At 43.0% G+C, this 27706-nt stretch overlaps 2 protein-coding genes across 9 annotated transcripts; both read left to right on the top strand.

Annotated features, from left to right (window-relative positions):
* Nucleotides 1-62: 62 nt before the first annotated feature.
* LOC109989532 (leucine-rich repeat-containing protein 27) lies at nt 63-13795 on the top strand. Of its 7 annotated transcripts, none has more exons than XM_065959872.1 (11): nt 66-332; nt 1218-1499; nt 1665-1795; nt 2100-2158; nt 3384-3515; nt 5614-5836; nt 8933-9067; nt 10163-10241; nt 11431-11537; nt 13308-13428; nt 13519-13795. In XM_065959872.1, the coding sequence occupies exons 1-11, from the start codon at nt 285-287 to the stop codon at nt 13645-13647; spliced, it is 1446 nt and encodes a 481-aa protein (XP_065815944.1). In that variant the 5' UTR covers nt 66-284; the 3' UTR covers nt 13648-13795. The 7 variants fall into 7 exon arrangements, with proteins under 7 accessions (XP_065815948.1, XP_065815946.1, XP_065815944.1 ...); XM_065959871.1 differs by having other exon boundaries at nt 154-332; nt 10160-10241; nt 13519-13794; XM_020641311.3 differs by lacking the exon at nt 66-332 and adding an exon at nt 402-682 and having other exon boundaries at nt 10160-10241; nt 13519-13794.
* Nucleotides 13796-15425: 1630 nt separating this feature from the next.
* Nucleotides 15426-26099, top strand: pwwp2b (PWWP domain containing 2B). Of its 2 annotated transcripts, none has more exons than XM_020641289.3 (3): nt 15426-15895; nt 18040-19770; nt 23427-26099. In XM_020641289.3, the coding sequence occupies exons 1-3, from the start codon at nt 15756-15758 to the stop codon at nt 23431-23433; spliced, it is 1878 nt and encodes a 625-aa protein (XP_020496945.1). In that variant the 5' UTR covers nt 15426-15755; the 3' UTR covers nt 23434-26099. The 2 variants fall into 2 exon arrangements, with proteins under 2 accessions (XP_020496945.1, XP_020496946.1); XM_020641290.3 differs by having other exon boundaries at nt 15429-15895; nt 18040-19774.
* The last annotated feature ends 1607 nt before the right edge of the window (nt 26100-27706 follow it).

Below are 27706 nucleotides of genomic sequence, written 5' to 3'. Positions count from 1 at the left end.
TCACGTATACAATTATTCATAAAAACGGCGGAAGTTGTAGTGGTTGGAGTGTTAGTTTGAGGAAATGTACTTATATAGGGCTATACACTTTGTACCAGGACTTTTATACTGAAAGGGGTAACCGGAAATCCCTTGTTAATGTTCTACCTGTCTTGACACCTGTGAGAGTAGTGTGACAGTTTGCTGGCCAGTGACTGAAGCCGACGTAGCTCTGTGTCTGCAGACTGTCATGCATATCAAACCACGAGGAGCAGGCAGCCTCTCTGCAGGAGCAGCCGGGATGGATGAGCACAAACCGGGAAGCTTCATCAGACGTCACCGGCAGAAACCCGGTGCTGTGTTCCAGTTTAATGAACCTCATTTGGAGATGGGTGGGCGGTACCAATTCACTGACGGGGTGGGGGTGGTTTGGGGGACAGCCAGGCATTTAACACTTTGTCTTCACCAGCTTTGCCTGCTCCTGTATGAACTTGAAAACACTTTTTAATTTTTAAATGCTTAGGCTACATCTTAAATTATTCTTTACAAGAATCAGAGGAGTTCACTATGGGCGCAGCTCACTTTGTTTGACCCCGTATTTTTGCCGTAGTTGGTGTTGTCCTGGTTACGTTGTCATGGTTACGGCGTCAAACCATAGACTGTAAAAATTATTACATAAATAGTCGAACTCAAGCGGCTAAAGGTTAGCATGACATTTCTCTTATGTATTTATTCGTTCCGTTAACAATTTATAGTACATAAAGTCGCGTTGACGTGTTGTGAGTTTGTTCCTAAACGATCTGGGTAAGCTAAAAGTGTCGCTGATGTGGAAAAACTTTTGCTAATTTAAGCTAAGCTAACAAACTTGTGAAACGTGTATATAAACGTCACGATTCATGCTTTTCAGAATAAAACACCTCTGCTTGGTGTTTTAATTATTATTCATATTAATTATCTTTATAATATAGCCTATATTAATTTAAAGCCAATACCATATGGATATATTATTTGGGAGGATTTTAGAGGATGCTGAAGTATTTTGTTATATTCTTATATTCTAATTTATTTTGTTATTGTAATGTTTTTCTCCCTTTATGAGATTTGTTAAGTGTTAATGTAAAGTTACGTTATAATTATTTGTGTTGTGGTACTAAATAAGAAATAAATATTATCAATCTGTCAAACTAAACTTGTCCACCGGATGTGGTGTTTACATTATTATTATTTTGAATTTTCAGTCAACAGTGCGCAGTATATATCTCAGTATCAATTCAACAATGACCTCCGCAGAGAGGAAAAGGGAGCAGAAGAGGGAGGAGGATCAGGAGGAGGTGGTGTCTGACCTGCAGCTGAGCTTTGTCTTTGGGAACAGTCTTGTCAAACCCCAGAGCCCCCATATGACACCAGAGGATGCTGAGCCCCAGGAGCTCCCCGAGTATTATCCAGCAGTGATGTTGGATCTGAGCAGAACTAACCTGAAACACATCACAGACAGTATTCTGAAAGATAGCAAACTAAAGGTCAGTTTGGACTCCACTGTGTATTCACCAACTCTGCTCATAACAATAGAAACACTACAGTGCTTATAAAGCTGTAACATTAGGGAAAACTATTTTAAAATGTCAGTGGAATTTTTTTTCTTCTGCATTATCCATTATTCTAACGGCTCATTTTATCATCCTCAGTGTTTATACCTTGAAGGGAACCAGATAACCCACGTCCCAGGTTCATTGTTCATCAGCCTGCCCAACCTGCGGTGGCTGGATCTCAGAAATAACCAAATTGAATCGCTCCCCGCTGAAATTGGCTCGCACAGGTAGGCTCCTTATGCAACCGCTCTTTGAAATTTATGCTGATTGATTCCAAGCCCCTCGGCTACCATGGGAGTACAGTACATTCGTTCTTCTAAATGTCACATTTCAGAACATTTTTAGATTCCCATTTTTATATCTCAGAGTACTTTTGTATGGAGAAAAACTGAATGCATGATTCCCAAGAGTGGAAAAATAAGATTTCTTTTTGATTAGGGCATATTTTGTACATTTTTGTCGTGTTCCCATTTTCCTCATTGAACCCGGTCAGAGTCAATCATCTCATATTCTCTAATTTCACTCATGCAGATGTCTGAAAACTCTACTTCTGGAAGGAAATTCCATCTCAGAACTTCCAGCAGAGTTGGGTAAGTTGAGCTCATCTTTACCTGCAAACCATGTCTCTGTTCTGTGTAATAATAACAAGCCGTCTGTCCGTTTCATCAGCCTCAATCAGCCTCACTGGAGTTCAGCAATCCTCCTAGTGGTTGATACAAGATCTGTAGCTTGCATGAATCGCCTTAAAAAGAGGATCAAATATTTTCTAACCTGGCTCCTATTTTACATGTCTAAGTGATTGAGTGAATTATAGGTGCACATGTTTTTGAATTATTCTTGAATATTGCTTTTGCCTGCAGCCATGAAAAACGCTTTAATGCAAATCGTTGTGCACAAATACACCTAATCAAAGTCTGTCCACTAGAAGTTGTTGTTTTTGTCATTGACAGGCTCAGATTGTTATTTAAGGTGTCTGACACCATTACAGAAAGGAATCCCTACAGAGAAAGACTGTTTTGTTTAAATGAAGAAGATTATTTTAACCAGACACAGCTGTTGTAGCACTCTCTTCAAAGACACCAGATGTCTATGATAAAAACAATCATTTTACCTTTCAGATTTTTGGAGTAGCTTGTCTACTGCTCAATCCGTTTTTTTTTTTGTGTGTTAATGCGTGTTATAAATAAAGTGTGCCTAATCCGTACTAACCATTTAAAACATCGAAGTAACCCACTTGACACTGAAAGAAACATAATCATTAAGGTAAGTCATTAAGGCATCATTAGATGATCAACTCCTGTGTTCTGTGCCATAGACTGTAAATACTAATGGATGAAGCCTGAGTTAAGGTTGCCTCTTGGTTGCATGGTGAAATAATCCTTCTGATCAAAGGAGTCTGGTGTCTATGATGTGAGTGATGTAACAGGTTTTTCTGATTAAAAGAATTATCTGCCTCCTCATTGAAAAGGTCAAATTCTGTAAGGATCTTTTCTGTAATGTTGTCAGAGACAAAAACAAGAAATATACTTAGTTGTACTTTAATTGGGTGAATCTACCCCAAAGGGTTAAGTTACAGCCGTAGTTGCACTTTTTGCAGCTTGTGGCTGAATCAAAAATAGGCCCTAAAATATTTTGTTAAAGGGACCAAGTTCAAATACACTTGAATTACATTTTTACTCTAAAAATTACTTAAAAGACACAGCTTTAAGATATATTTCTGATGTATTCATTGTAAATAAATTCTGGATGAATGTAGAAACTGTGACCTGTAAACACAGTTCTAAGATTATTTTTTTTGAAATGCCCTCATTCCAGGTCGTGTGATCACCCTAACAGGCTTGAACCTGAGGTCCTGCCCCATCACTTTCCCCCCGCAGGACATCGTGAACCAGGGGGTCTATTGCATCCTGCAGTACCTGAGGTCATGTCTGACGAAGACTCCTCCAGGTGAGTCAAAGGCACCTTAACTCTGAACAATGCAGCAGCGAGGTGTTCAGTGTGCACGTGCATCCCAGCCATCTGCTCTTTTAGTCAAAGCTAGGACGCGCTGGTCACAAAAATAGCTCCTTGCCCTGGTACCACTTTACTGGTGTGACTTCTGTTGCCTTGGAGACGGCGCGTGACAGTCGGCTGACTGCTCCCACCACCCCTCCTCCCTGGAATATTTTTAGCCAGATGAAAATGATCGATAACCTGTGGGCTCTGAACGGGGAGCGCTGTGTTTCCGAGCTCTGTCTGGAGGTAATCACTGTGAGCAGCCCGAGACGGCCCCCCACAGGAGAGGCTGCTGCTGCACAACGAGCCCATCACACCCCTCAATCACTGTGTTTATCTCCCCAAATACAAGGTTATTCAGAAAGACAGGGCTCCCGTCTCCAGGGGGAAATCTCCTTTCAATAGATCCACTCAGAGTCAAAGTTTTTCTAAACACACCATTAATCGACATTCTGCATCGTGATCTGCCTTTTAGGCTGCAATAACATGAAGGACTTATTGTAATTGTTTTATCCACCCTCATACTTTCTAGATAATGAGTTCAAGGTTGCTGGTTAACACTCTGCAACATCATGCTCTCTTGGAGGAGATCAAAGTCTGAGAGATGTCCGGTACGGCTTTTCCTGCCTCATAACTCGATTGGCCTTCACCAGCTCACTATCAGATACCTCTGCATGAGTCTGAACAGACAAACTGAAAACCCTGACTGGCTGTGATGTAATGGCTTTTGTTGTCTTATATCCACGCTAAGGTTAAACTTTTTGTAAAACAAATGCAAACAGAGAACAGATGTCAACAACTTGAGTTCATTCTCAAGTATGACAGGAAGGAAACGGTAATAAATAAAAATATACATAACAATTCTGTGAGTAAGAGATGTTTCCAGCACATCTGTCTCGCTCCTGTCCGCTGATTCAGTGTCAGATAAATACTGATTTTTATGTAAATATTTACTAAATCTCGGGTCTGTTTGTTTTTGAGAAGAGGAGACCACAGTGGATAGAATACAATAGAAACCCTTGATTGTCTTTATACAATATAATGTACAATGAAAGAAGAGTAGCTTGACCTTCCTGTGCATGTGCACAACATTTAGACATCCACAGGAACTACATGCCGTTTGAAAGAGAGAAACTGGATACTGAAGCCCTGCAGAGAGAGTTGCACTGAACAGTGAAAAGTAACGTGCACTTGAGAAAAATGTGTCCCTATGAATTTATTGCACTGTTGATGTGTGATGATTATTGCACCTGTGTGTGTGTGTGTGTGTGTGTGTGTGTGTGTGTGTGTGTGTGTGTGTGTGTGTGTGGAGATGTGTTTAGTAAAAACTTTGTAAGCGAAAAACACAAAAGGAATCCTGACCATGAAAAGTGGAGCAAACATCCACACCAGCTCGGATAAAGCAGTTCTTCTAAAAACACTGCAGCCACCTAAGCTTTAGAGAGACACTGACTGTTTTTTAAAACTTTATATATGATTTATCTTTGGGCTTTTGGTGCCTTTATTTCAGAGAAAAGACAGTGGACAGAGTCAGAAATCAGGGAGAGGGAGAGAGAGAGTGGGGAATAAAGAGCAGGAAAGGAGCCACTATAGGACTAAACTTCTACTTTCTACTTCAATACTGGAGCTCTGAATTCAAATACACTCTCTGCTTGTTGTTATCAATTATCATTGGGCAATAGCTTTCCTAACAATTGTCTGTGTTGCATTAAAACAGAAGTTTCTGGAGGCAGCCAGAAAGCATCCTCAATTGCTGCACAGCCTTCTGATTAAAAGATTCAAATAATGAAGGATCTTTTTGAAAGTGTATGTATCAAATCTGTGCATAGTTACAGATTCTGCAGTTGAGGCTGTGTTGGAGGCATTTGTGATTCTGATATTGATATGAGTACAGCTGTTAGGATGAGGCCATGTCTTCTCTGCTCTTTGTAAAGAGCTGCATTGATAGCCTGTTATCATGAGGGGCTGCAGCTATAGCAGCTTTAAACAGCAGGGATTCTTTCCAGAACTGGCTGCTCCCTTCGTTTAATGAAACATGTTAAACTTGTAGGTGCAGTGGATGTGTCGGTCGTGGAGCTTCCGCTGGTGGAGAAGCTCCAGCTGTCCGAGCTGATGGGGTCAAGTGTGGAGGATCAGGAGGAGTCTGTGGACGAGGAGGAGGAGCTGCAAAGATTCAGGGACCTCAAGCAGAAGATGATCCTGCTGGACAAGGCTGAGCTGGGGCCGATAGAACAGGGAGACAGGAAGTCCCGCCCTCGTCCTGTTATTAAAAGGTGAGTTAAGATGAAGTGAAAAAGTTAGAGAGATGCCATTTTTCTCTGAATGTGTGATATAAAATGATTTTCATCTTTCTTAAATATTAGAGGAGGAGTTTATTGTTGTGCAGTCACGACATTTGATATGTCCTCACTGTCTAAAAGTATTAAGTGTCCCTCTGGAGAACATTTCTAGCTGCTGTTTATATGAGATGAGATGAGATTGAGATTCAACTTTATTGTCATTACACATATACAAGTATAGAGTAACGAAATGAGGTTTGGCATCTCACCAGAAGTGCAAATAAGCAGAAAGTGCAAGAGTCAGTGCTATGTACAGTAATTACAAAATTTACAGATGTAGACTAAAAAAAGTGAATTATTAGGTATATCTGGATGGCTGGATTAATGGGATGCTATAAATATAAATAAATGCTATAAATAAGTAATGCTACAAAATAAGTGTATTCTTAGGATTATAATATACAGATTAAGATGCAGTGAGCATGCTATACTAATAATATACAGATTAAGATGCAGTGAGCATGCTATACTAATAATATACAGATTAAGATGCAGTGAGCATGCTATACTAATAATATACAGATTAAGGTGCAGTGAGCATGCTATACTAGTTTACAGATAATATAAAGAATATGGACATAATATGAACATACTATAATACAATAATACAGGTGGATGAGAGATGTGTGTGTGTGATCAGGAGGAGTGGTGGGGGGATGATGGGTGTGAGGTGATATGCAGGGGAAAGGGGGGGGGGGGTCAGCAGGGGGCGGAGAGAGAGAGGGAGAGAGAGAGAGAGACAGAGTTCAGAGTTCGGGGGGTAGAGTTCAGTAGAGAGACAGCTCTGGGGAAAAAGCTGTTCCTCAGTCTGCTGGTTCTGGTCCGGAGGCTTCTGAAGCGCCTGCCGGAGGGCAGGAGGGTAAACAGTCTGTGGGCAGGGTGGGAGGAGTCTTTAAGGATGCCATGAGCTCGCCGCAGACAGCGTTTTCTTTGGACATCCTCAATGGCAGGAAGTGGACACCTTGTGATGCGCTGGGCGGTTTTTACCACCCGCTGTAGCGCCTTACGGTCTGCGACAGAGCAGTTTCCGTACCAGACTGAGACACTGCTGGTCAGGATACTCTCGATCACACAGCGGTAGAAGTTCATCAGTACAGCTGAAGACAGGTGGTGTCTCTTCAGTGTCCTCAGGAAAAAGAGGCGTTGATGAGCCTTCTTAACCAGACTGGAGGTGTTAGTGGACCAGGAGAGGTCCTCTGTGATGTGGGTCCCCAGGAACTTGAAGCTGGAGACACGTTCAACAGCCATCCCGTTGATGTGAATGGGGTTGTGCATGCTTCCTCTTTCTCTCCTGAAGTCCACGATGAGCTCCTTCGTCTTGCTGGTGTTGAGGAGCAGGTTGTTGTCAGCACACCAGGCGGCCAGATGCTGTACCTCCTCCCTGTAGGCCGTGTCATCGTTGTTGCTGATGAGGCCAATCACCGCCGTATCGTCCGCAAACTTGATGATGGCGTTGGATCCATGTACAGGTCTGCAGTCGTGGGTGAAGAGGGAGTAGAGGAATGGGCTCAACACACAGCCCTGTGGTACGCCTGTGTTGAGTGTGATGGTGGTGGAGCAGGTGTGTCCTGACCTAACATACTGGGGTCTGTTGGTCAGAAAGTCCATATGCAAAGCTAACAGAAGTTCACCTCTTATTTAATGCTCTTAAAGCGAAATCCTTCTAACTTCAAATCGAAGAACATTCAAATGAAAATAATGAATGTTAACTTTGCTCCAATGTGTGACTCAGTTGGATGGAAAATGTCTCCCTTTGTTGGATCTGACGCTTGTCGTACGTCGGCCATGTTGGCTACTTCCCTTTCATCCATGTAGCCTCATGTCGTTTCCCTCAACGACTGTTTGTCTTTGCACGTCTTTTCCCCAGTTTTCTTCAGGTTACGTTTCTCCTGTGTGAATGCACTGATGAAGACATGGAGGAATCGGCTTTTCTATGAGTTAGTGTCACGTCCGTTGAGTTTATAATTAATGTTGGGAGTGTTGGGAGTGCAGCATCCAATAATGCAGAATATAAACAATGTCCCTAAAATGTGTTCAGACTAAAATAACAAGATTGTCTTTACAATGTGGAGGAGTGGAAACTTTAGATATTTTTTGCTAAATGGCAGAGGGTGAATGAAAAATTAAGTACAGCTATTCAGTATTTGTCATTGGGTCATTGGGAACTGGGAACAGGTGGAATTTGATAGATTCCCTGTATGTGTCCAAAGGTGACAAAATCTGCCCGAAAGCTCCCAAATAAACTCAATAATTCTATCCACTGTTTATTACACACACACACTATCACACACACATTTTATTTGGGTGTTATGTGCCAAATCATTTCTTGGCGGGGATAAGTAACTTCCTGGAATCTGCCGGTTACCTGGCAACTGGTGCTAGAGAAGAGATAGGCATTGTCCTTTTTTATAATCCATTTTTTAAAATGATTGAACAAGAAGGGTGTAACACGGAGCTAAAGATGGTCTGCTGGGAGGATGTTGTCCCCTCTGGATGTTGCCAATACACAGTTTCAGGTCTTTATGCTAAGCTAAGCTAACCAGCTGCTGGCTTGGGCTTCATATTTCAGTTCAGACGTCAGGTTTCAGACTGATATTGATCGTCTCATAAGCATCCAGAAGTGATTAGCTGTGTTCCCACAGAACTATTCCCTCAGAAGAAAGTCTCAGCCTGGCTCTTTCATTTCTCTCTGGGCTCAGATCAAATCAGATCATCATTTTATCGCTCCTGTCTTTGTTTTTGAACACTGTATCGTCTCTGTTGGACCCGTTCATACACTCTGTGAAATGAAGTTGAAAGTGATCTTGGCTCTCTAACAGAGGAGGTGATCTGCTTTTGTGTCAGTAGACAACTTCAGTGCTGAGGTTTGGAGTTTCGCCCGGGAAAAAAGGGACAGCGAAACATTTTTTAATGACATTCTCTGCAGAGAGGAGACACGCTGATAAAAAATCTCTCCGGGTTGTCTCCGCTGGGACTCAGAGCTCCGGAGAGCAATAAAAATAAAGCATTTTGTTTCAATTTATTCGGCAGAAAAAAGGCGACTGGCAAGGCCGGCATAATTCCCGAGCTGCCGTTGTTTGACACTCGGAGGAGGCCAGAGGAGAGGAGACAGGCGGCAATGAAGGAGCTGAAGGAGAAGCAAGCCATCCTCGAGCACAGAAGGAAGTGAGTTATTTTCTACTATTAGAGCTCGAGTTCAATATAATTATGACCCGAGTTATTATCCTTCTGCACAACTACTGGGGCATTAAAGGGGAATGGCAGTACTTTTAAATCTTGGTTCTATTTTTACATATTTTGTGGTCTGAATGACGTTCAAGACATTTTGCCTCACTTGATCTCTTCAGCCGTCAGCAGTTGACCAGGCTGCAATGGCTGCAGTGTTATCTTGAGGGGCAAGACATGGCATTACAAGAACAACACAGGAGTGGATGAAGCAACAGAGTCCACATTAATTTGATTATTTGCCTTTATGTCAATGTTCGTGTAGTTCGTCCGAATCACAATATGAACTTAAGATTGGAGAAGAACATACTGGAGAACAGAAAACATAATGAAGCCGTTTAATCACATGCACGGTGATCGTAATGGTCGCGTGCAGATGGTCTATGGTCGTGCACTGATGAAATTGCTCAAGTTGTTGCATTCGAATGCTTCTACCTGCAGCAGTGAGACAGTCTTTAAGGGCGCACTCAAACTAGGTAAAGTAGTCCCGTACCTTGCTTAAGCACGATTGTCCCCCCTCCTGCTGGCCTGACACTGCTCCACGGTTACCTCGAGCAAGTGTGTGTGTGTGTGTGTGTGCAATCAGTGCACGACCAAAGACTGTCTTCATAAACGTCACTACCGCCTCCCACTCGCTCCAGGTGTATTAAAGCCTGTCTCACTGCTGCAGGTAGAAGCATTCGAATGCAACAACTTGAGCAATTTCAAAACTTACTACAGCATAAAATCAGGAGCCAGGTTTAAATATAACATGTTAAATTACAGTTGATGAATTGCCTAAACATCCACTCAGCCCAGGTGTTACTGGAGATAAGAAATCAATCAATGAATAAAATAACTATAGTGTTCTTTGTGCAGGGATTTATTTTGTGTAATTGGTATTAAGACAAATCACCAACTGTAAAGGATCGATTATATATTCTTAATTTAAAGACACAAAGAGTCATCTGTGTGCACAGTACTGCAAGCATTTAGAAACAAAAGAATCCAGAATGATGAATCACTGCATTTTGTTTTCGGGCTCCTCTGCAGCAGCCAGGAGGCTCTTCGGGTGTGGCATTCACAAGCCAAGCAGAAAAGGCCCAAGAAACAGAGCAAACCGAGAGATCAGGAGGTATGAAATAAATCACACAAATGTCCAGCTGTCAAAACGGATCATCCACCAGGGGGCAGTAGTGCACCAGCTGTGTCATACTGGTTTAATGACCATCACAATGAAGGGATGTAAAGATAAAAGATACTGATGTTTGTTCAAAGAGAGAACAGGAACAGAGTGTGCTTACAGTCAAAGCTGATGCTCATGATGTTGGCTGCATCACTTAAATATAAAGTACTAAACATCTGGGCGATTCAACATCCTGAGACTGATGCTGAAGACCTGGACTGATTGGTTGGTTTGCTTTTTTGGGGTATTGTGTCATACTTAAACAAACAAGCTTACTAGACACAAATATTAAGAAATAAAGGACGAGAAACCAGACGCATAGATTACAATAATGATAATTTTGAGGATATAAACCAGACGGACTCTTTTCCCAAGCTGTACAAACAAAACGCTAGCAGCTTGTAAGCATTAAAATGAAACAACTGTTTCTTCACCCTGTTGTCTTCGTCAGTGCACCAAAACATCAAACAAATATTTGACTCATCAGAGGGGTTCTTCACTCCTCATTAAAAGGTCAACACCATAGAAACATAGATGAATCCACAATTCCTCCTGATACACATCCTTCACTCAACTCTCTGTTCGGTGAAATGAAGAACAGCTGTTGTGCTGTTTGTGTGCAAAGCTAACACAAGTTTACCTTTTTTTTTAATGCTTTTAAAGGGAAATCCTTCAAAACTTCAGATCAGATTGTGCTTTAGAAGAGGAACCTTTTTTGTAGCAGATTGCATCTGTTATCTTTTAAAGACTGAGCTGTAAAAGGAGCATGTAAGTTTGTAATGTTATGATATGTTGAACCACTGCAGCGGAATTTCTGGTGTCTAATAACCCCTTGAGGGTCGGGCACTTTGTGTACATGACACAAAGAGAAATACAATCAATCAAAAATCTAATATTACGGGGCGCTGGTGGCACAGTGGTTGGTGCGTACGCCCTATGTATGGAGGCTGTAGTCCTCCAGGCGGGCGGCCCAGGTTTGAGTCCGACTTGTTGCTCCTATGTCATTCCCCACTCTCTCTCTCTCCCTGATTTCTGACTCTACCCACTGTCCTATCTCCACAACAAAGGCACAAAACGCCCAAAAATAAATCTTTAAAAAAAAAAAAATCTAATATTACGGTAACATCTTTACTCTCAGTTTCAGGAGGCAGACACAGAATCTAAACCTGGTGTCACAGAGGACAGAGGTGGTTCTCTACAGAGTCAGACTTCCTATAAGACCATCACAGAGCACGAGGAGTCCAGGTAATGAGAGCACTGTGACACTACATTTATAATTATACTAAGAGTAAGAATAAGTAGAGTGCTTTCCAGGAACTAGAAGAACACAGCTGCAGCATTAAAAGACACGAGAAGAACAATCATAATGGAGGGTCATGTTGAAAAGACATCAACGATCAGATTTAAATTGAAATCAGTCGTCCTTCTCAGTCAGAGGAACACGACTGTGGAACACATTAAGTGTCTCTAGGCTGCGTAAACGTACTTAAATGAAACTGACAGCTATGACAAAGAGTGTCCAACGTCAGAGGAACTTTTAGCAGGTCAGTCATGTGTGACTGTTGAAGTGTTTTCCTGTAATACATGCAATGAAAGTGCCTGTTTTTCACCTGTATATCTACAAACACTGAAACGTACAGAAGAGTAAATGTAAGTTTAACCTGCAGTGGGACGAGGTCTATCCTCCTTAGTTCAAGCTTTATGATTCACGATACCGGGTTCACGGTACAATTCTCTCACGATTTATTTTACAAAATGATGAGAAAAAGAGTCCTTTTTATTTTTTCATGAAAACACCAATGCACCTCATAATCTCTTAGGCACTCGTTTGGGTGAGCGTGGGCTGCAATCCCGCTCGTTTGTGTGGTTTGGCCTCCACAGCTGCCATGATAGCGCCTGCTTGTTACAACCAACCGCCTCTGCTCTACAGCTGCTGACGCTCACCATATTACTGCCATTCATTTTTCAGAGTACCAATGTGAACCATGACACCTTTGAATCTATTTCTAACTGCCTCACGATTAATCTTTACATCCCTATTGAAAATTCTGCAGTCAGGCATCAGTCCACTGTGCACTCCTCACTCAGGCTTTCCTGCTTCACTCTGCACATATTAAGCCATTAATGGGATAGCATCAAGCTACATTGCTAACTCCTTAGTTAATCATCTGCTGCATGTTTACTGGAAGTTCAGAGACATCTGAAACAAAGTGTAGCCTTTGTCACTCACACTGCAGAGTGGGAACACATTAAAAATACGTTTTAAAAGGGGGCTTAAAATGGATCCCTTGGGGTGCAGATGGCCTAGCAGTTAGGTCACACCCCATATAGTCTGTAGTCCTCCAAGTGTGCAAAGTTTTGTTTTACTTGTTTTTACTAATTATTTGTACTCTATTTTCTACTTCATTATTCAGTGATGTTTATTTTCCTTAAGATCACATTCAATGGAATTTACTTCATAATCTACTTTTATCCTTTTTAATTCATATACTTACAGTTTAATTGTAATTGTAGTTTGTGTTTTTATTTATTTAATTTACACTTTCTATCCATTCTGTCTATTTTAATGTGAAGCACACGTTGCATTTATTGTATGAAAGGTTCAAAATATCAAGATATTTATGATTATTAATACAATTATTATGACATATACAAACCATATTCACTGGATTAACATCTGAGGTGTTCAAGTCTCCATGATAATGGCTTTTTAAGTGATCCACAACCAACTGTTTAGACGCAAATGGGAAGCTAGAGACACCTGGTGGAGAAAGAGAGGCATTACACCCACCACAGGACAGCTGCAGGTTCTTTTGTTCTTTATGAGCAACAATAAAGCTCAAAAACAGAATAACCACAGAAGAAGAGACAATTCAGTCTTTTCTTTTTACAGTCGTGGATTTGATTTCAGTCCCAGGATTACGTTTGTTATCAGTTGTGTACCAGACATTCATCTAAATACTTAGTCTTTCTGTATTCTGACTATGTGATCTTTGACCTGTGTGTTTTCTTCAGGTCCGCCCGTGAGCTCGAGCGGCAGTTCTGTGCCCGTGTGGAGACGCTGCAGGACCGACGCAGGAATCCCAGGGGCAGCAGCAGCGAGCAGATGGCGGCGGCAGAGCAGGACATGGAGGAGGTTTGGACCCGTTTCTCATTATTCACACAACCAATCTATAATCAATTCGTAGATCATTGATCTGAATTTGCTTCTTTTCTTTAACGACAGATGAGGAAACTGCAGACTCGGCTACTGGAGAAGAAGACGAACCGAGATAGAAATCTTGACAAGCGTTTCATCATGTTCACTGCAGACACCTTCACTGCAGACACCTGGCCGAGTCACCCTCAGAACTGACTGCCCTTTGAGTTTTTGTCAAACTCAAAACTTCTAGTGAAGAGACTCATCCCTTTATACATGACTGTGTTAATGCTGGTGACTTTAAAATAAAAAACACATTGTTGTTACTGCGTGAACAGTACTTTGAAACTCACCATTGTACCCCGGAGTATGACAGTCTCTCCATCATACTTTACATACTATCATACATTCTTTTGTTTAAATTAGACCATTTAGTATACGTCCTGTTTCTGCAGGGTTTAAGTGCTACTGGGACTCATTGTGCAGCTGTTAATTGTTATATTAGCTCAGCCGACCCAGCTACAACAAAATTGAATCTCTACAGAGGAAGTCGTCTTTGTGTTTCAAACGGTTGGGTAACAAAAGAAGCAACATGAGGACAAAATTCAGGGAAACTGTCGATGTGCTTTTGTCGAAACTTTCTGACAAATCATCGACTTAATGTTCACTTGCCCATCATGAAGTTCAGATGAATCAATGATGGAAAAAAACTAACATGTATTTGTACTGGAGGGATCATTGTGGGGGAACCCTGGTTTACAACATTAAGTCAGCTATAAGTTGAGTTTAATTGACAATGCATCACCATGATTAGAAATATGAAAAGCTATTTCAACTTTACAATCAGAGATGATAATTAGAGGGATTCAAAGAAGCTGAAATGATACAACATGAAACGACACAATATTCTTTATTGTCCCCTTTGGGAAATTTGCCTTGGACGCCGAGTGCTGCAAACTTTGAGCCGCCTCTGCAGTAAAGAAAAATAAAACACTAGAAGCAAACACATCTACTTGTACAATTCAGAGAAGCACGTAACAATGTTGAAATGTAAGATAAAAATGCAGTTACGTGACACGGGTGCAAATTGAAGGCTGGAGGTTTGAGATAAAACTTCTTAAATGTCAAGATAATCGGACCCATCCACCGTTTAGGCCTGACATTTATCACAAGCATTCAGATGAACAGTGGCTGGGTTTGCAGCAGTGATGTCAAGCTGAGGACTTACAAGAGTGGTTTAAGAAAATAGGCTACTGTATTTCCCCAATACAGGGATAATTCTACGTATAACTACCTAAGTGTGCACAAGATAAAAACTTGAGATAACTTGCACGAACAAGTTATTATCTCTTACACAACATGATTACCATGTGCACACAGGAGAAAATAATGTATGGGGGCACAAAAATAATTAGGCCTTTCTTGGGCGCACAAAAGACATGATAGCTTGTGTGGACAGGATATCATGTGTGCAAAATAATTATCTTGTGCACACAAGAGAAATAACTTCTCTCAATCTATTTATGGCAAACAACAACAAAGGTGCATACCACACAATTTAATTATATTGGTCGCACAAGGAAGGAGAACTTGTATATTTTGGACTTTCTTGGACTTCAAGGCTCCTGCAGTGGGCTCTTTTGTGTTGGATTGGACACAGGATCCTACATTTATGGGGGCACAGAATAATTAGGCCTCTCTTGGGCACACAAAAGAGAAGATATCTTGTGTGCAAAATAATTATCTTGTGCACACAAGATCTCGTCGCAAACAACAACAAAGGTGCATACCACAAGATAATTATATTGTGCGCACAAGATATCTTGTATATTTTTTACTTTCTTGGACTTCATGGCTCCTGTAGTAGGCTCTTTTGTGTTTTGTATAAGATTAAATACAGGTCGTTTATAGGCTCTGTCACGTCTGTCAGATTTGTCGACATACGCTCACACAATTAAAGAAACAAATCTGTGCATTGTATATTTTCAGACGCAATGGTTGCAGATGTAAAGTAAGATCCGTCAGTGTGCTCTGTGTGTGATGATGGGAGTCATCCCGTTGAGGGAAGTCCGTCCTGAATAATGGCATCAAACAGTCAAAGTGAGGCAGAGGAGGAAGGCCTCCTTCTCCAGCACACACAGAGCGTGATGTCAGCGCTAACAGTCCTGTTGTAATTGACTTGGTGGGGGTGATGGCGTCATTTCATGCCCTGCTGTAGCCTCCTGCTCCAATAGCGAAGGGGAGACGGATCTTTGGCCGACGCGACCGTGGCTCCCTTGGCCGGGATCGAGCACCGCCGAGCCGGACACTTGACGCCGGGAAACATGGAGGCTGCGGCCGAGCAGCTGCGGGCCGGCTCTCGGTTACCTGTCACTATCGATCAAATAGTTAACGATACACTGGTGGTGACGCTGACCTACCGGGAGAGGAGCTACACGGGGATATTACTCGACAGCGACAAAAAGTGAGTGTTATTTATTTTACTCTTTTTATACGTTTTAATTAACTATCGCAGCTAACGGCTAATCCATCTTTGATGCTAACCAGTCAGAGCTAGCTGTTAGCATGTTAGCTCGCTGGGCCTCCATACAGGAGAGCTAACTGTTAGCATGTGTGCTAACTGGTAGCATGTGTGCTAATGGAAAACTGATTTATAATGTACAACACATTAAAATGGTTATATCACGTTAAGCCGTGGTTTATATTAAAGCCATTTATTGTGTGTGAAGGTGGTGAGCATGTCTAAAGATAAAGTATGATGACTTCACATGAACAATAATGTCAATGGGTTCATCTGTAGCTTATTGTGTTAGCATAATCTCATACAACACATGAAAACGTTATGAGGTAAAAAAGAGAAGGCCTTGGCTTTACAGTGTCATGTATATCACTCATATTCTGGTGTATTAACACACACTTACACACACTTACACACACAGACACACACACACACACATGGCATTGTATAGTGTGTTAGTTTTCTGTGGTGTTGATTCAGTTCAAATAAAGTAAAATAGCCCTTCATAAGCAATCACTGTTGATCTGTATACAAAAGAAAATGGTTTAAGATACTCCTGAGAAATCTGTATTTTACTGCTTTAGATTTAAACCTGGTTCTGATGAGATCCAGTTACAATCTTAGGCTCTGTATCATCCACATAAAGGCCCCTCTCCTGCTAGAAAAACCCCAATCCAGTTCAAGAAAAATCCTTATATATGAATGTTTATGTTTTAATGTGTTATCAGTATCATGTCTTATCTTCCCCTGCTGCTCTGTGTCACATGTATAAGCCTTATGTGCACCTTAGAGGCCACTGGCTTTAGACTATTTATAGCAAAGAAGAATCAGAATCTGACCAGCTTTGCCCCTTAGTATGCTTAGATAGTTTTTCATGTGAGAGCTCGAGCTGGCCTGAAAATAAACCTACCCAGATGGGAAAAGGCAGGCCTTGGAATAACTGAAAATAGGCCTTTATTTCAGGCCTCTTCACTGACAAAATTTGACTTCTTCTTCCTTTCCAGCTCATGGAAATACACTTCCTGTCATTGTCTCCCACAGGTTTTTTTTTAATGTCATCGTCTCAGCCTGTCATGCAGGCATATCTCCACATCTAGTTACACTGTAAACAACGTGAAATGGCACAAATGCATTGAGCGTTTACTGTGTCCTTGTGCTGTTCTGAACTAGCACTGCCTGTTCCCTGTCACACACAGACCTGTTTGTGCCTTGTTAGTCACTCCAAGGGCTGATATTCGCCTGCTTTAAGGGGCACGTAGAAAAAGGTGAGGCACAAGCTGCACTGGGAGACTATTATTCAGAGGTGCCTGCCAGTTGCTCCTCCTGGGGAGGAAATTGGGCTCCCAAAATGTGCGCTAATTAATAATCTCACCACACACAAGCCCTGATCAGACACGGATGCAAAACAAACTGAAATCTCCTGGCTCCTTCCCTATACGTCTCTGAGTCCCGAGTGATTCATGGGATTGTTTTTGTTCAGTCAGATGTTGGGGTGGGGGGGGGGGGGGGGGGTTCCTGGGCATCCTGTAGTCTCTTTGTCTGCTGTCTCCTGACTAAAGCTACACAGCCACGTTACTGTTGCCTGCAGTCACTCCTCAGAGACTCCTGGGCAGTTTGGGCCTTCTTTGGACATGTTTGTAGGTCTCTCTGTTAAAAAAAACAGAAAAGGGAATACACAAAACCACCCAAAGAGAGTCAGTGATGCTTCAGCTCCATTTTTGTGGCCTGTTAAAAACAGATACCTCCACAGACTCTAACCCCCATATGTAAAGAATTTTCAGCAGGCAGGTGACAGGGAGAGTCGCTCTTGCAAAGAAAAACAAATTAGTATAAATAAGAACTGAACCAGCTTTGTGTGCGTTCTTCTCTTGTGTCCTAATTGGAGCAGCAAGGTTTGAAGTGTGCTGTCCCTCTTGGCCTTCAGTTGTCTGACTTGATGAAATTAGAGCCTGACATTACAGCATGGCTATGTAGAGGAAATTGCCTAACTTAAGAAATCCAAGAAATGCTTGTCATGTGGTTGTTTGTGCTTCTAATGTAACTCAAAGAAACACACAGTGATTCAATAATTGTTGCTTTTCTTTCCTTAGGACCGGGCTTTTCTGTCTGCCAGAGTTTACAGCCAAACCAGAGGACTGCCTGAAATCTAAACCAGCTTGTGAAATCCCAGAAGTCCTGGGTGAGGAGCCGATTTCCAAATCTCCGAGCCAGGCGTCACACACACCAAAGGATGAAAACACGCTCCCTGAAAGCGGCGTACCTGCTGCTCCTCCTCCTCCCTGCCCCGTTCCTACACCAGTGCCAGCTGGACAGACGCCTTACCCTCCTTATTTTGAAGGAGCCCCCTTCCCTCAGCCCTTATGGGTGCGCCACAGCTACAGCCAATGGGTACCTCAGCCACCGCCCCGACCAATCAAGAGAAAGAAGAGGCGATCGCGAGAGCCCGGCCGCATGACCATGAGCACGATCCGTCTGCGGCCGCGACAGGTTCTGTGTGAAAAGTGCAAAAACACTCTGAACAGTGACGAGGACAGCAAAGACGGCCTGAGCAACAACTCAAAGACTTCTAGAAAAGAGAATTCACTACACAGCGATGACGACGGGGAAGATAAAGAAACCCCCGCAAAGCTTTCGAGAAAAGAGGACGGCGTTGCTGCGAGAGACACCAAAAGACGTGAAAACGGCGCCAACCTGGACAACAAACGACTCAGGAAGGACAAACGGGGGGAGTCTGAGGGGGAGAAGTTCCCCGGAGGTGACATTATCCCCCACAGTCCGGTCATAAAGATCTCCTACAGCACTCCGCAGGGTAAGGGGGAGGTGATGAAGATCCCCGCTAGAGTCCACGGCTCAGTCAAACCCTTTTGCCCCAAACAGCTGGTGCAGAACGGCGTGGGAGAGAACGGCAAAACGCCGTCTGATCCCACCAAGGAGCAACGGCACATACTAGACGCAACAAGGTCCGGCCTCACCGTGTCCATTCCTAAACTTAAACTCACCCGGCCTTTCACCACCGTGGGTCAGGACTTACCTTCTCCAAAGATTCGCTTGACTCCCCCGTCGAGGGAGGGGGAGGAGAGTGCGGTGGAGTACGAGGCCGAACTCGTCGGAGGCACAAGGAGGCGGAGCCCCAGGGTGCCGGGTCCCTGCCTCCCCCACTCGGAGGACTCAGGGGAGGGTAAGAACTCTCTGGAGTTGTGGTCGGGAAGTTCAGGTGAGGAGGCGGAGCGTGGACACAGTGACCTCACACTCCTCATCAATTTCCGTAAGCGTAAAGCGGATTCTTCGAGTCTGTCGGTCTGCAGCAGCGACAGCCTAGACGAGTCCAAGTCCTTCAGCTCTGACGGCACGTCCCCGGAGCTGTGTGACCTGGCCCCCGGGGAGGACCTGTCTGTGACGTCATCTTCTGTCCCGTCGCGGGAGGACTGTAAGACGGTGCCGCCTCTCACAGTGCGGCTTCACACCCGCAGCATGACAAAGTGTGTAACAGAGGAGGGTCACGCGGTGGCGGTGGGCGACGTCGTGTGGGGGAAGATTCACGGCTTCCCCTGGTGGCCGGCGCGCGTCCTCAGTATTAGCGGCACGCACAAGCAGGAGACGGCGAGCTGCGAGGCCCAGTGGCCCCAGGCCAAGGTGGCGTGGTTCGGCTCGCCGACGACCTCCCAGCTTTCTGTCGCCAAACTGTCGCCCTTCAGAGAGTTCTTCAGGTCCCGCTTCAACAGGAAGAAGAAGGGAATGTATCGGAGAGCCATCCTGGAGGCCGCCAAGGCCGTGGGTCACATGAGCCCCGAGATCACATCGCTGCTTTCACACAGCGACACGTAGGTCAGTTCAGACTTCACAGGTTGTCACATCTACTGTTTTTAATAAATATCTACCTGAGTGTTCAAAGACTGACAATAGAGCATGGTGGTACACCTTTAACAAAACAGACCTTAACATCCTCCACCTTCTTATTTAATTCATGTTCATATTCTTAAGCCCCCCTTTTGTTTTGTGCCTCAGAGTTCATAACGCCCCCGCACGGTACACACAAGCGACCAATCCCTGGCGCTTTGTTCTTGTGTCCTACGATGCAGCTTTATTCAAAGGGAGGAAATCTAACTAGAAGTTATTACATTATGTGATTAGCTAAGGTTGCTCAGGTTATCTCAGAACTTCTTAATCGGTGTAATAATAAGGACAGGTGCCGTAATCAAAGCGCTGCTGAACGGATGCTTACATGACATGTTATTGAGCGCTGCACACTTATAAACAGCAACACATACCTACAAGCTAAACAGAGGTTGTTCTGTAAGCTGGAGGACAACATAAAAATGTTTTTGGTACCAAAAATAAACAAACCTCATTGACCATTTACAGGAATCTGTGAAAAGGTCTTGCTTTGATTTTCCCCCAAAAAATATAAAGGCACTTTTTATTTTAGGAAGTAACTGATCTCTTTTCAATCATAAAGAGGGCTGACGTGCAGTGTAACAACTCAACTCAGATATTTCCAAAGATGGAAAACAAAAAAAAAAAGGAATGTAATGTGCACATGTCCCAGGAGGTGTGATGTCAGTTAAGTTACCTGAAGCACGCCTTGTTGCCGCTTTTAGGTTGTTTGATGCAAATCCAAACTGCCAGTTTTCTAGTTTCCATGACTCATGGTCAACATTAAAAGTCTGCCTGATATTACCACAATGAGTCAGAGAACAGACCATGCAGAGTGTATGTGTGCATGCAAAAAATGTACAGACGTCAGGCCCCGCTGCTGCTGTCACAGATACACCGCGTGCCGGTTCTTGTTAAAGACCCTGACAAACCAAGGAGATTGTCGGCCGTCGGTCCAATTAGTCGGTTGGCCGTCGGCTGTAGTCTTTGCGCTGTATTCAAGTGCAACTTTTTGGTCAAGACAAAAGGCGACGTGAGGTGACATCTCTTGTCGCTCTTTGCCATCTGCTTGATGTTTCAGTGCCGCTGACTGTTTACGTTTATTGGCTACACCTGCTGTGTGCGCGCTGAAGTGTTGTGGAAGTCACAGGCAGCTCAAGATGGGAAGCTTTGGTTTTATTACAGGTTACAATCACAGTCCTAGTCATGTAGGTTCCTCTACTAGTCAAAAAGTATTCAGCCTGAACAACTGAGTAACAAGTCTGCTTGCGATGAAATCAAAGCTGTAGTTGTCATAGTAAATTAAAAAAAAGGCAAAGTGCACGGAAAACAAACGCTGCACCTTTTAGCCAGGTGGACACTTTCTGCTGCAAACACTCTCTAATCATTGAAAGAAGGTGGACACATGGCATGTTTTTTGTCTTTTGAGGCTGATAATATTTTAGGTGTTAAAATACCTGGAAAAAGTTTGCTGAAAATTGTAAAGATTAAATTAGATTTTCTAGCCCAGCCTCAATCTTTTAGTTGTATTGTCGCTGATGTGATGATGATCGTGTTTATGCTTTATGAGGAGATTTGAGTGAAAGTGTTTCTGCAACAACCTGCCTGTTCAAACAAACACTTTTAGTTTAGCCAAAGGAGGAACCCCCGCTCCGAGTGCAAAGAAACCGCTGTGCTCAAATCAGCCAAACAAACATGAATCCGTCTTTTATGAATCGGCGGTACTGCTGACTGTAAACAGGAACAGCTTACAAAAACAGCTCAAAAAGGAAATTCACAGGTATTAGTCCGTCTGCAGGGGAAAAATACAACTTTTCCTGGGATATCACAAAGTGCAGCTCAGTATTTATTTAGCCTAGGCCATGTTTTTTTTATATATATTTTTACATATTTTTGGAGGGAATTTCTAGGGCTGCTATTTCATCCTTGTAGCAGACGTACCCACTCAAAGTGCATATGTCATTGTCACAGAAAGGCTCTGATTTTTATTCTAAGAATCTGACAACATTACAGAAAGGATCACTACAGAGAGACTTTTTTTAAGGGGGGAACTCACACTAGTCAATCCGTAGCCTGCCCCAAAAGTTCAATTAGTTTAGTCACAAGTATGAAGTATGTGTGCTTGGGCTCGGTTCAGTTGCTCAAGCAAGAGCAGAAGCATAGGTACACAACGTGGGCATGAAGTATAATCGATCCCTGCGTGCCTGTGTTCTGGTTGTATCTGACTAAAATGACTCAAGCCACAAAGATGGTGAATGCAGTCATACCGTGCTTCAGCGTTGTACTGAGAAACTTTGTGTAGTGTGAGTGCACCCTAAGTCGTAGATGATTACATGACTCTCTTCAAAGACACCAGACTCCATTGACTGAAACAGACATGTTTCCTGACAGAACACAGGAGCTGCTGTTTTCATGCCGCCTTGACGTGTTACTTTGTTTTTGTTGTTGTGTGACTTTGGTTTGGTAAATGGAAAGTTTGGATCCAACACTTGTGATAATGTGTTACACACAGAATCATAAAAAATTAACAAACTGAAGCAGCTCAGGTTAATGTTTGATGTAAAATTACTGGTGTTTTCGATGGAGTCTGGTGGCTTTGAAGAAAGCAGCGTTTCCAGATTTATTTATTTTTAAGGTTTATTTTGAGGCTTTTTATGCCTTGAGCAGGAGCTCCACAAACACACACAGTCAGACATGCACGCACACACACAGCGCTGCACTCCCCAACTGGCTCCAAACACTTAACACACTGTTACCACCACATGGTATGGAGGGGTGACCAGTTTGTCCCTCCATTACGGCTCTGCGACAGTCAGATTGAACGGTCACAGGGTCGTAAATATTGCGACTTGGGACAAGGGGAATCAAAGCTGTCGAGTCCTGTATGAAATCTAGTTCAAGTTTTGTCTTTTTTTATGAAGAGTATGCAGCAACCCTTAAATAATCGAAGCAAGAACACTCTGCTCAGTGTTCCCTAAAGGATTATGTTTGACCATCGCTGTCTTTCACACTGCTGCAGGCTGAACAAATCAACTGGAGTTATTTCAAATGTTTTTTTAGTCCCCTTTTTTTAGCCAAAAGTATGTAATAATCAGGACCAGAATAACCGATACCAGAGTTAGCCTTAAACAGCAGACTGCCATGTCGAGTCTATGACAGCTGTTCTTCAGTGCTTTTTCTCTTCATAGCCAAGCAGCAGGTCCTCGGCTCACTCTCTGAGGTTAAATATTGTCTTTTGAGTAACATGAGAGACTGCTCCCTGCTCTTCTGTTTACTCTGTTATGGGCTCAGAAGCTAAGAAGAGGTGGCTTGTAGCTGAGAATACACACAGTGAGGATGAGCCTATATTTGGTCCTTTTTTTTTCCCCCAGAGCTTTCATAAAGGAAGTGTATTTCCTGCTCCGTCAGCTTCACAGAGGTTTTAGTTGGCTGGAAAGAAGCTGATGTTCACTTTGGTGTCCATAATCTCCAGATGACGAACATGACATGTTGAGAAGCACATTTTTGACACATGCTGAGACTTCAAAAAATCCCCTTAGCGGATGTATGACCTGCTTTATTTGCTCGTCGTTTTGACTCTTTGCTCTTTCTCTTCTCTCTGTAGACGCTGAGGATCGACTGGTGGACTCTTTTCTTTTTTTTTTTTTCTTCGTCTTCTCTGAATCCTCAGACTCTGTCATCCAGACCCAGGAGGGAGTACGTGAGGTTGCCACGGCTACTCTTTAAACGCCGATTTTCTTTTTTCTTTCTTCCACATGGCTGGTGGTGGAAGTAGCCGCCAAGGTGGAGCGTCTCTGAGACTGGATAAGGGAGCAAAAAAAGGCCAAGCGCCACGTGGTCTATAGAACTCTTCCTCTTTTTTTATTTGTTAGATTTAATCATATTTCAATAGAGCCGACACTACAAGGACCCAAATGTATTTATTATCTGTTCTGGTTTAATATGAACTTGTCTGCTACAATCTCACAAAACCTCCCGGTCTGCTGCTGTCTTTATCGCGGCCCTCGCCGCCGCTGATGTGTTCACTGCGAGGTTGTCTGGCCACAGGAAGCCGCTGGCATCTTCCCCGACCCCACCCTTCCCCTGGACATGAGACCCTTTTTCCGGAGGTTTAAAAAGTCTTACCATGAACCCTCTTAATTATGAAACTGTGAACGGCTCCATCTGACTGTTCAAGCTCCTCTAGCGATCAGTGTTTCCATCCTCGTCGCCTTCTGTCTCATCTGTGGATGTATTTATACTGAGCTCCTTTTCCTCTCCAGAATCATCTTGTGTCTCTTTTCATTTCATTTTTTACCCCTTAGGAGTAACATCATGACAGCCAACGTCCCCCTAGTTCATCCCGAGAATCCTTTCTTTCCATCACTTTACTTATTTAATGCGTCACGTTTAAGAAAAAAAAGCACTTTATCTGTACCTTTGGTGGCCTGCTGTAAGCTCCCCGTCTGAAACACTATTGTGAGATTACAGCCCTAACAGGCAGCAGGGGAGTTCACAAGTCTTTGTGGTTGACTATCCATGGCCTTGGAGATACAAAAAAAAAAAAAACCTTTTTATTTTATGTTATTATAGGATTTTGGGGGGCACCAGACACGGATGGTTGTGTACACTGTATTCTGCATTTGGTGTGTTCCTCTCACTCACTACAAAAATCCACGTTTAAAGGGGAATTCTCATATTTTCTAATCACTGACCTCGATTTATTTGCATACTTAAGAGTCGACTCAAAGGTTGACTTACAGGTTGAAAGTTTTGGAATTGGTCCAGAAGAATTTCTCAGCCTGCAGCAGTGAAACCCTAAATGTTTTTGTCCCTAACAGGCTCTTGACCTTTTTTTGGGGAATATGATTATTTTAAAGGTTACATATTATGCAAAATACTCTTCACCATGTTTTCTTTAACTCTAATGTGTCTCTAGTCCATCTACAAATCCCCCAAAGATGAGAAAAGTCCACCCTCTCCATCTTCTGCCTGCTCCACTTTTCAGAAAATGTGTGACAGCTCTACCAAACTCCATTGACAAATTCTGTGATTTTAACTTGCAGAAAACACAAATTGTTGGCCAGTATCTGCCTTCAGTGATTACTTCTTTGTGATTCGCCGATTAAAGTAAAGTTCTTTAAACATTGAACAAAAGGACGTACCAAATGAATACGTTAAAGCATCCGTCAGCAAGCATCTTTAGTTTTCGGTCGGATAAAATGACTGTTTTTGTGGATGGAGTTTGGTGGCTTTTGAAAACTGGGACATCGAGGTTCAAAACAATCATCTTCTTCCCTAACATAAAGGTCTGTCTCTGTAGGGAACCTTTCTGTAATATCATTATACATTTAGAATAACAACATGAGCCTGTCAGTGACGAGAAAAACATCTTTTAGTGGGTTGTTTTTATTGATAAAAGATTACGTAGCAGCCATTACAGCCTGTTTCACTACTGCAGCCTTAAGAAATCCTCTGGAGCCATTCCAAACCTCTTGAACGTTTTAGTCAATGAGTTGCCCAAAACATTTTTTTTTTTTTTTAAAGGGGGTTGTTCTTTGTTTAAAAAATACTTGAATTCCCGTTTAAAATTTCCACTGGAGAAACCCAGGTGATCAGTCGTGTCGGAGCCCCTTCTGCATCATCAGTCAAAGCTTTATGAGTGACATTTGGTAGAACATGAAATTGAACAACATGCTGTAAGAAAACTGTGAATTCAGCGGCTCAGTGTGCCGAACAGAAGCTCTCCGCTCGTCACAGGCTGCAGTTATTGAGTCATCGGGCTGAAGCAGACTGTAATGCCGACCTTTAGTGACCTTTGTGTTGAAAGCAGCACTGTTTGCATAGGGGGAGGGGGGCAGCAGTGAAGGTAGGAGACCACATGGAGGTCTGTATTAAAAAAAAACGTACTAAAGATTGCACACAGCCGGCCAGCCGTGTCCTCTGCCTGTCTGGGAACATGACGTTCAGTTTGAGGCTCAATGAGAGGAGTGTGTTTATCGAGGGGGGAGGGGGAGGTGGTTTGGGGTGGGGGCAGGTAACACACACCTGTTCTGATAATCTTTGGTTTGACTGTTTGCTGTCGAGCTCGGCTAGATTCCAGGCAGCCTTACACATCGAGGAGTGGGAGAGTTATAAACGTACGAATGCCTGAGAAAGAAATAACGTTGTCAGGATTTCCTGTGCGCGAGCAACACGGCGCTCTACTGTTGCCCACGTTGGTCAATGTTATTGGCAATTTATTTTTTTGTTTTCTTTTTTACATGTACTGTACATAAAATAAAATATAAAGCAATAACCCTGCTGTCGTGGATGGTTCACTTTGTCGTAACTGATCGGATGAGAGAGCTTTGTTTGATTTCATTTGACTCGTGGTCAGATTCTTTATCAGTGCGCCGGCAAACATTGCGGAAAGATCACATCTCCCAAGATCAACCAACCACACAAGGTGGTTAAAGGTGTCCTCCTGAGCGGAGCCGTTTAGGTTGGTTGTCATCAGCGTTAGCCTCACTGAAGTTGATCACAACAGGAAGTCTTCCAGCCTGTGACTAACGTTTGTGATGGTTGGTTTTAATATGGCTCTTTGTGTCGCCATTTCCACTATGTGCAGCTAAAAAAAAAAGACTACAGTGTATGCAAGACTCATCATTCATTGGCTGGTACTTTGTTGAAGGAAGTTGAAACTCTCTTTTGATCTTTGGAAAACTCTGACTTCCTTTCCGGCATGCCAGTCAGGTTCCAGTTCAAACCCAGAGGAAGTGCGCCGACCGCTGAAGCTAATTTCACATGATGGTTGGAACTGGTACTGCAGCGCCACATGATGCCAATGGGCCCAAAATGATGTTTCTCATAAGCTTACATTAGGAAAGAGACTTTTATAAATAAGATGATTTTTTTTCTTTTTGAGGGACATGAATTTCCCGATACAAGGAAATAGGAATGGGAAATAATGGGCCCCCGCCTCTTAATGCAGTATCCACTCTATGATACATCCCTGGTCCTGTTAGCATGATGAGCTACAGCTGCAACCCACAGATTTATTGACACGTGTACAGACAAAACTGGGTCAGGGACGTATAGATATTTATTGGGACTCTGGACACAGTTTTCGGTAATTGGTGCTCCGAATCTAAAGAGGAACCATTTTTAAGGCAACTATGACTTTAACATTTAAGGAGACTTTTTATCAAACACACCCTGCAGTGCTGTGATTGTATCTTTGCTAAAGGTCCAACAGTAACAGGCTCTACGTTTAATCCCTCCTTATATCTCTCTTCCTCTCTGCCCTCGTCATCCGTCCCCCAGAGGCCAGGCCGTGACATGCATGTTGATTTGTAACCTCAGAGTCATAAATAGGAGCGGTTATGTATGAGCGTTTCATAATAACTCATGTGCAGCTCAGAGGACAGGCGGTCTGTGAAGGTGAGCCGACCCCGTCGTCTGTCTGTCTATCTCCTGTGCAGATCTCTTCAACTGCAGGTCTCCCCTCCCCCCACACCTGCTCTGCTTTCGTAACTCTGCACTCGTGTTTCCAGTGAAGCAAAGCCTCGAAACAAATGCACAGATTAAACAAGGATGGATTTTAAAAAAAAAGAAAGGAAAAAAAACTGTCTGGTGTCAAACATCTAATCTCTGAATTGTTTCCACAAAACAAAACTTGAAAATCCAGTCAGAGGATTATACATGATGGTATATATAGTATGCCCCGATATGTGACCATCGGTGGTACACAATGCATTGTGGGATATGATGTGTCTATTATGTAGAGTATGATGATGCTCATTCATCGTTGGGTCACCACGTTTAATGCTCTTTATAGTGAGTAGTGTGTGGTTTCAGACAGCCCGATTCAGTTGTTTCTGATGATATAGGTCGACCGGAAAAAAGGTCCAATAGTAACTCGCT

This window comes from Labrus bergylta, chromosome 10, assembly GCF_963930695.1.
Source record: "Labrus bergylta chromosome 10, fLabBer1.1, whole genome shotgun sequence".
Classification (NCBI taxonomy): Eukaryota; Metazoa; Chordata; class Actinopteri; order Labriformes; family Labridae; genus Labrus; species Labrus bergylta.
Note: the sequence above shows the minus strand (reverse complement) of the source record. Positions and strands in the feature narration are given on the sequence as shown.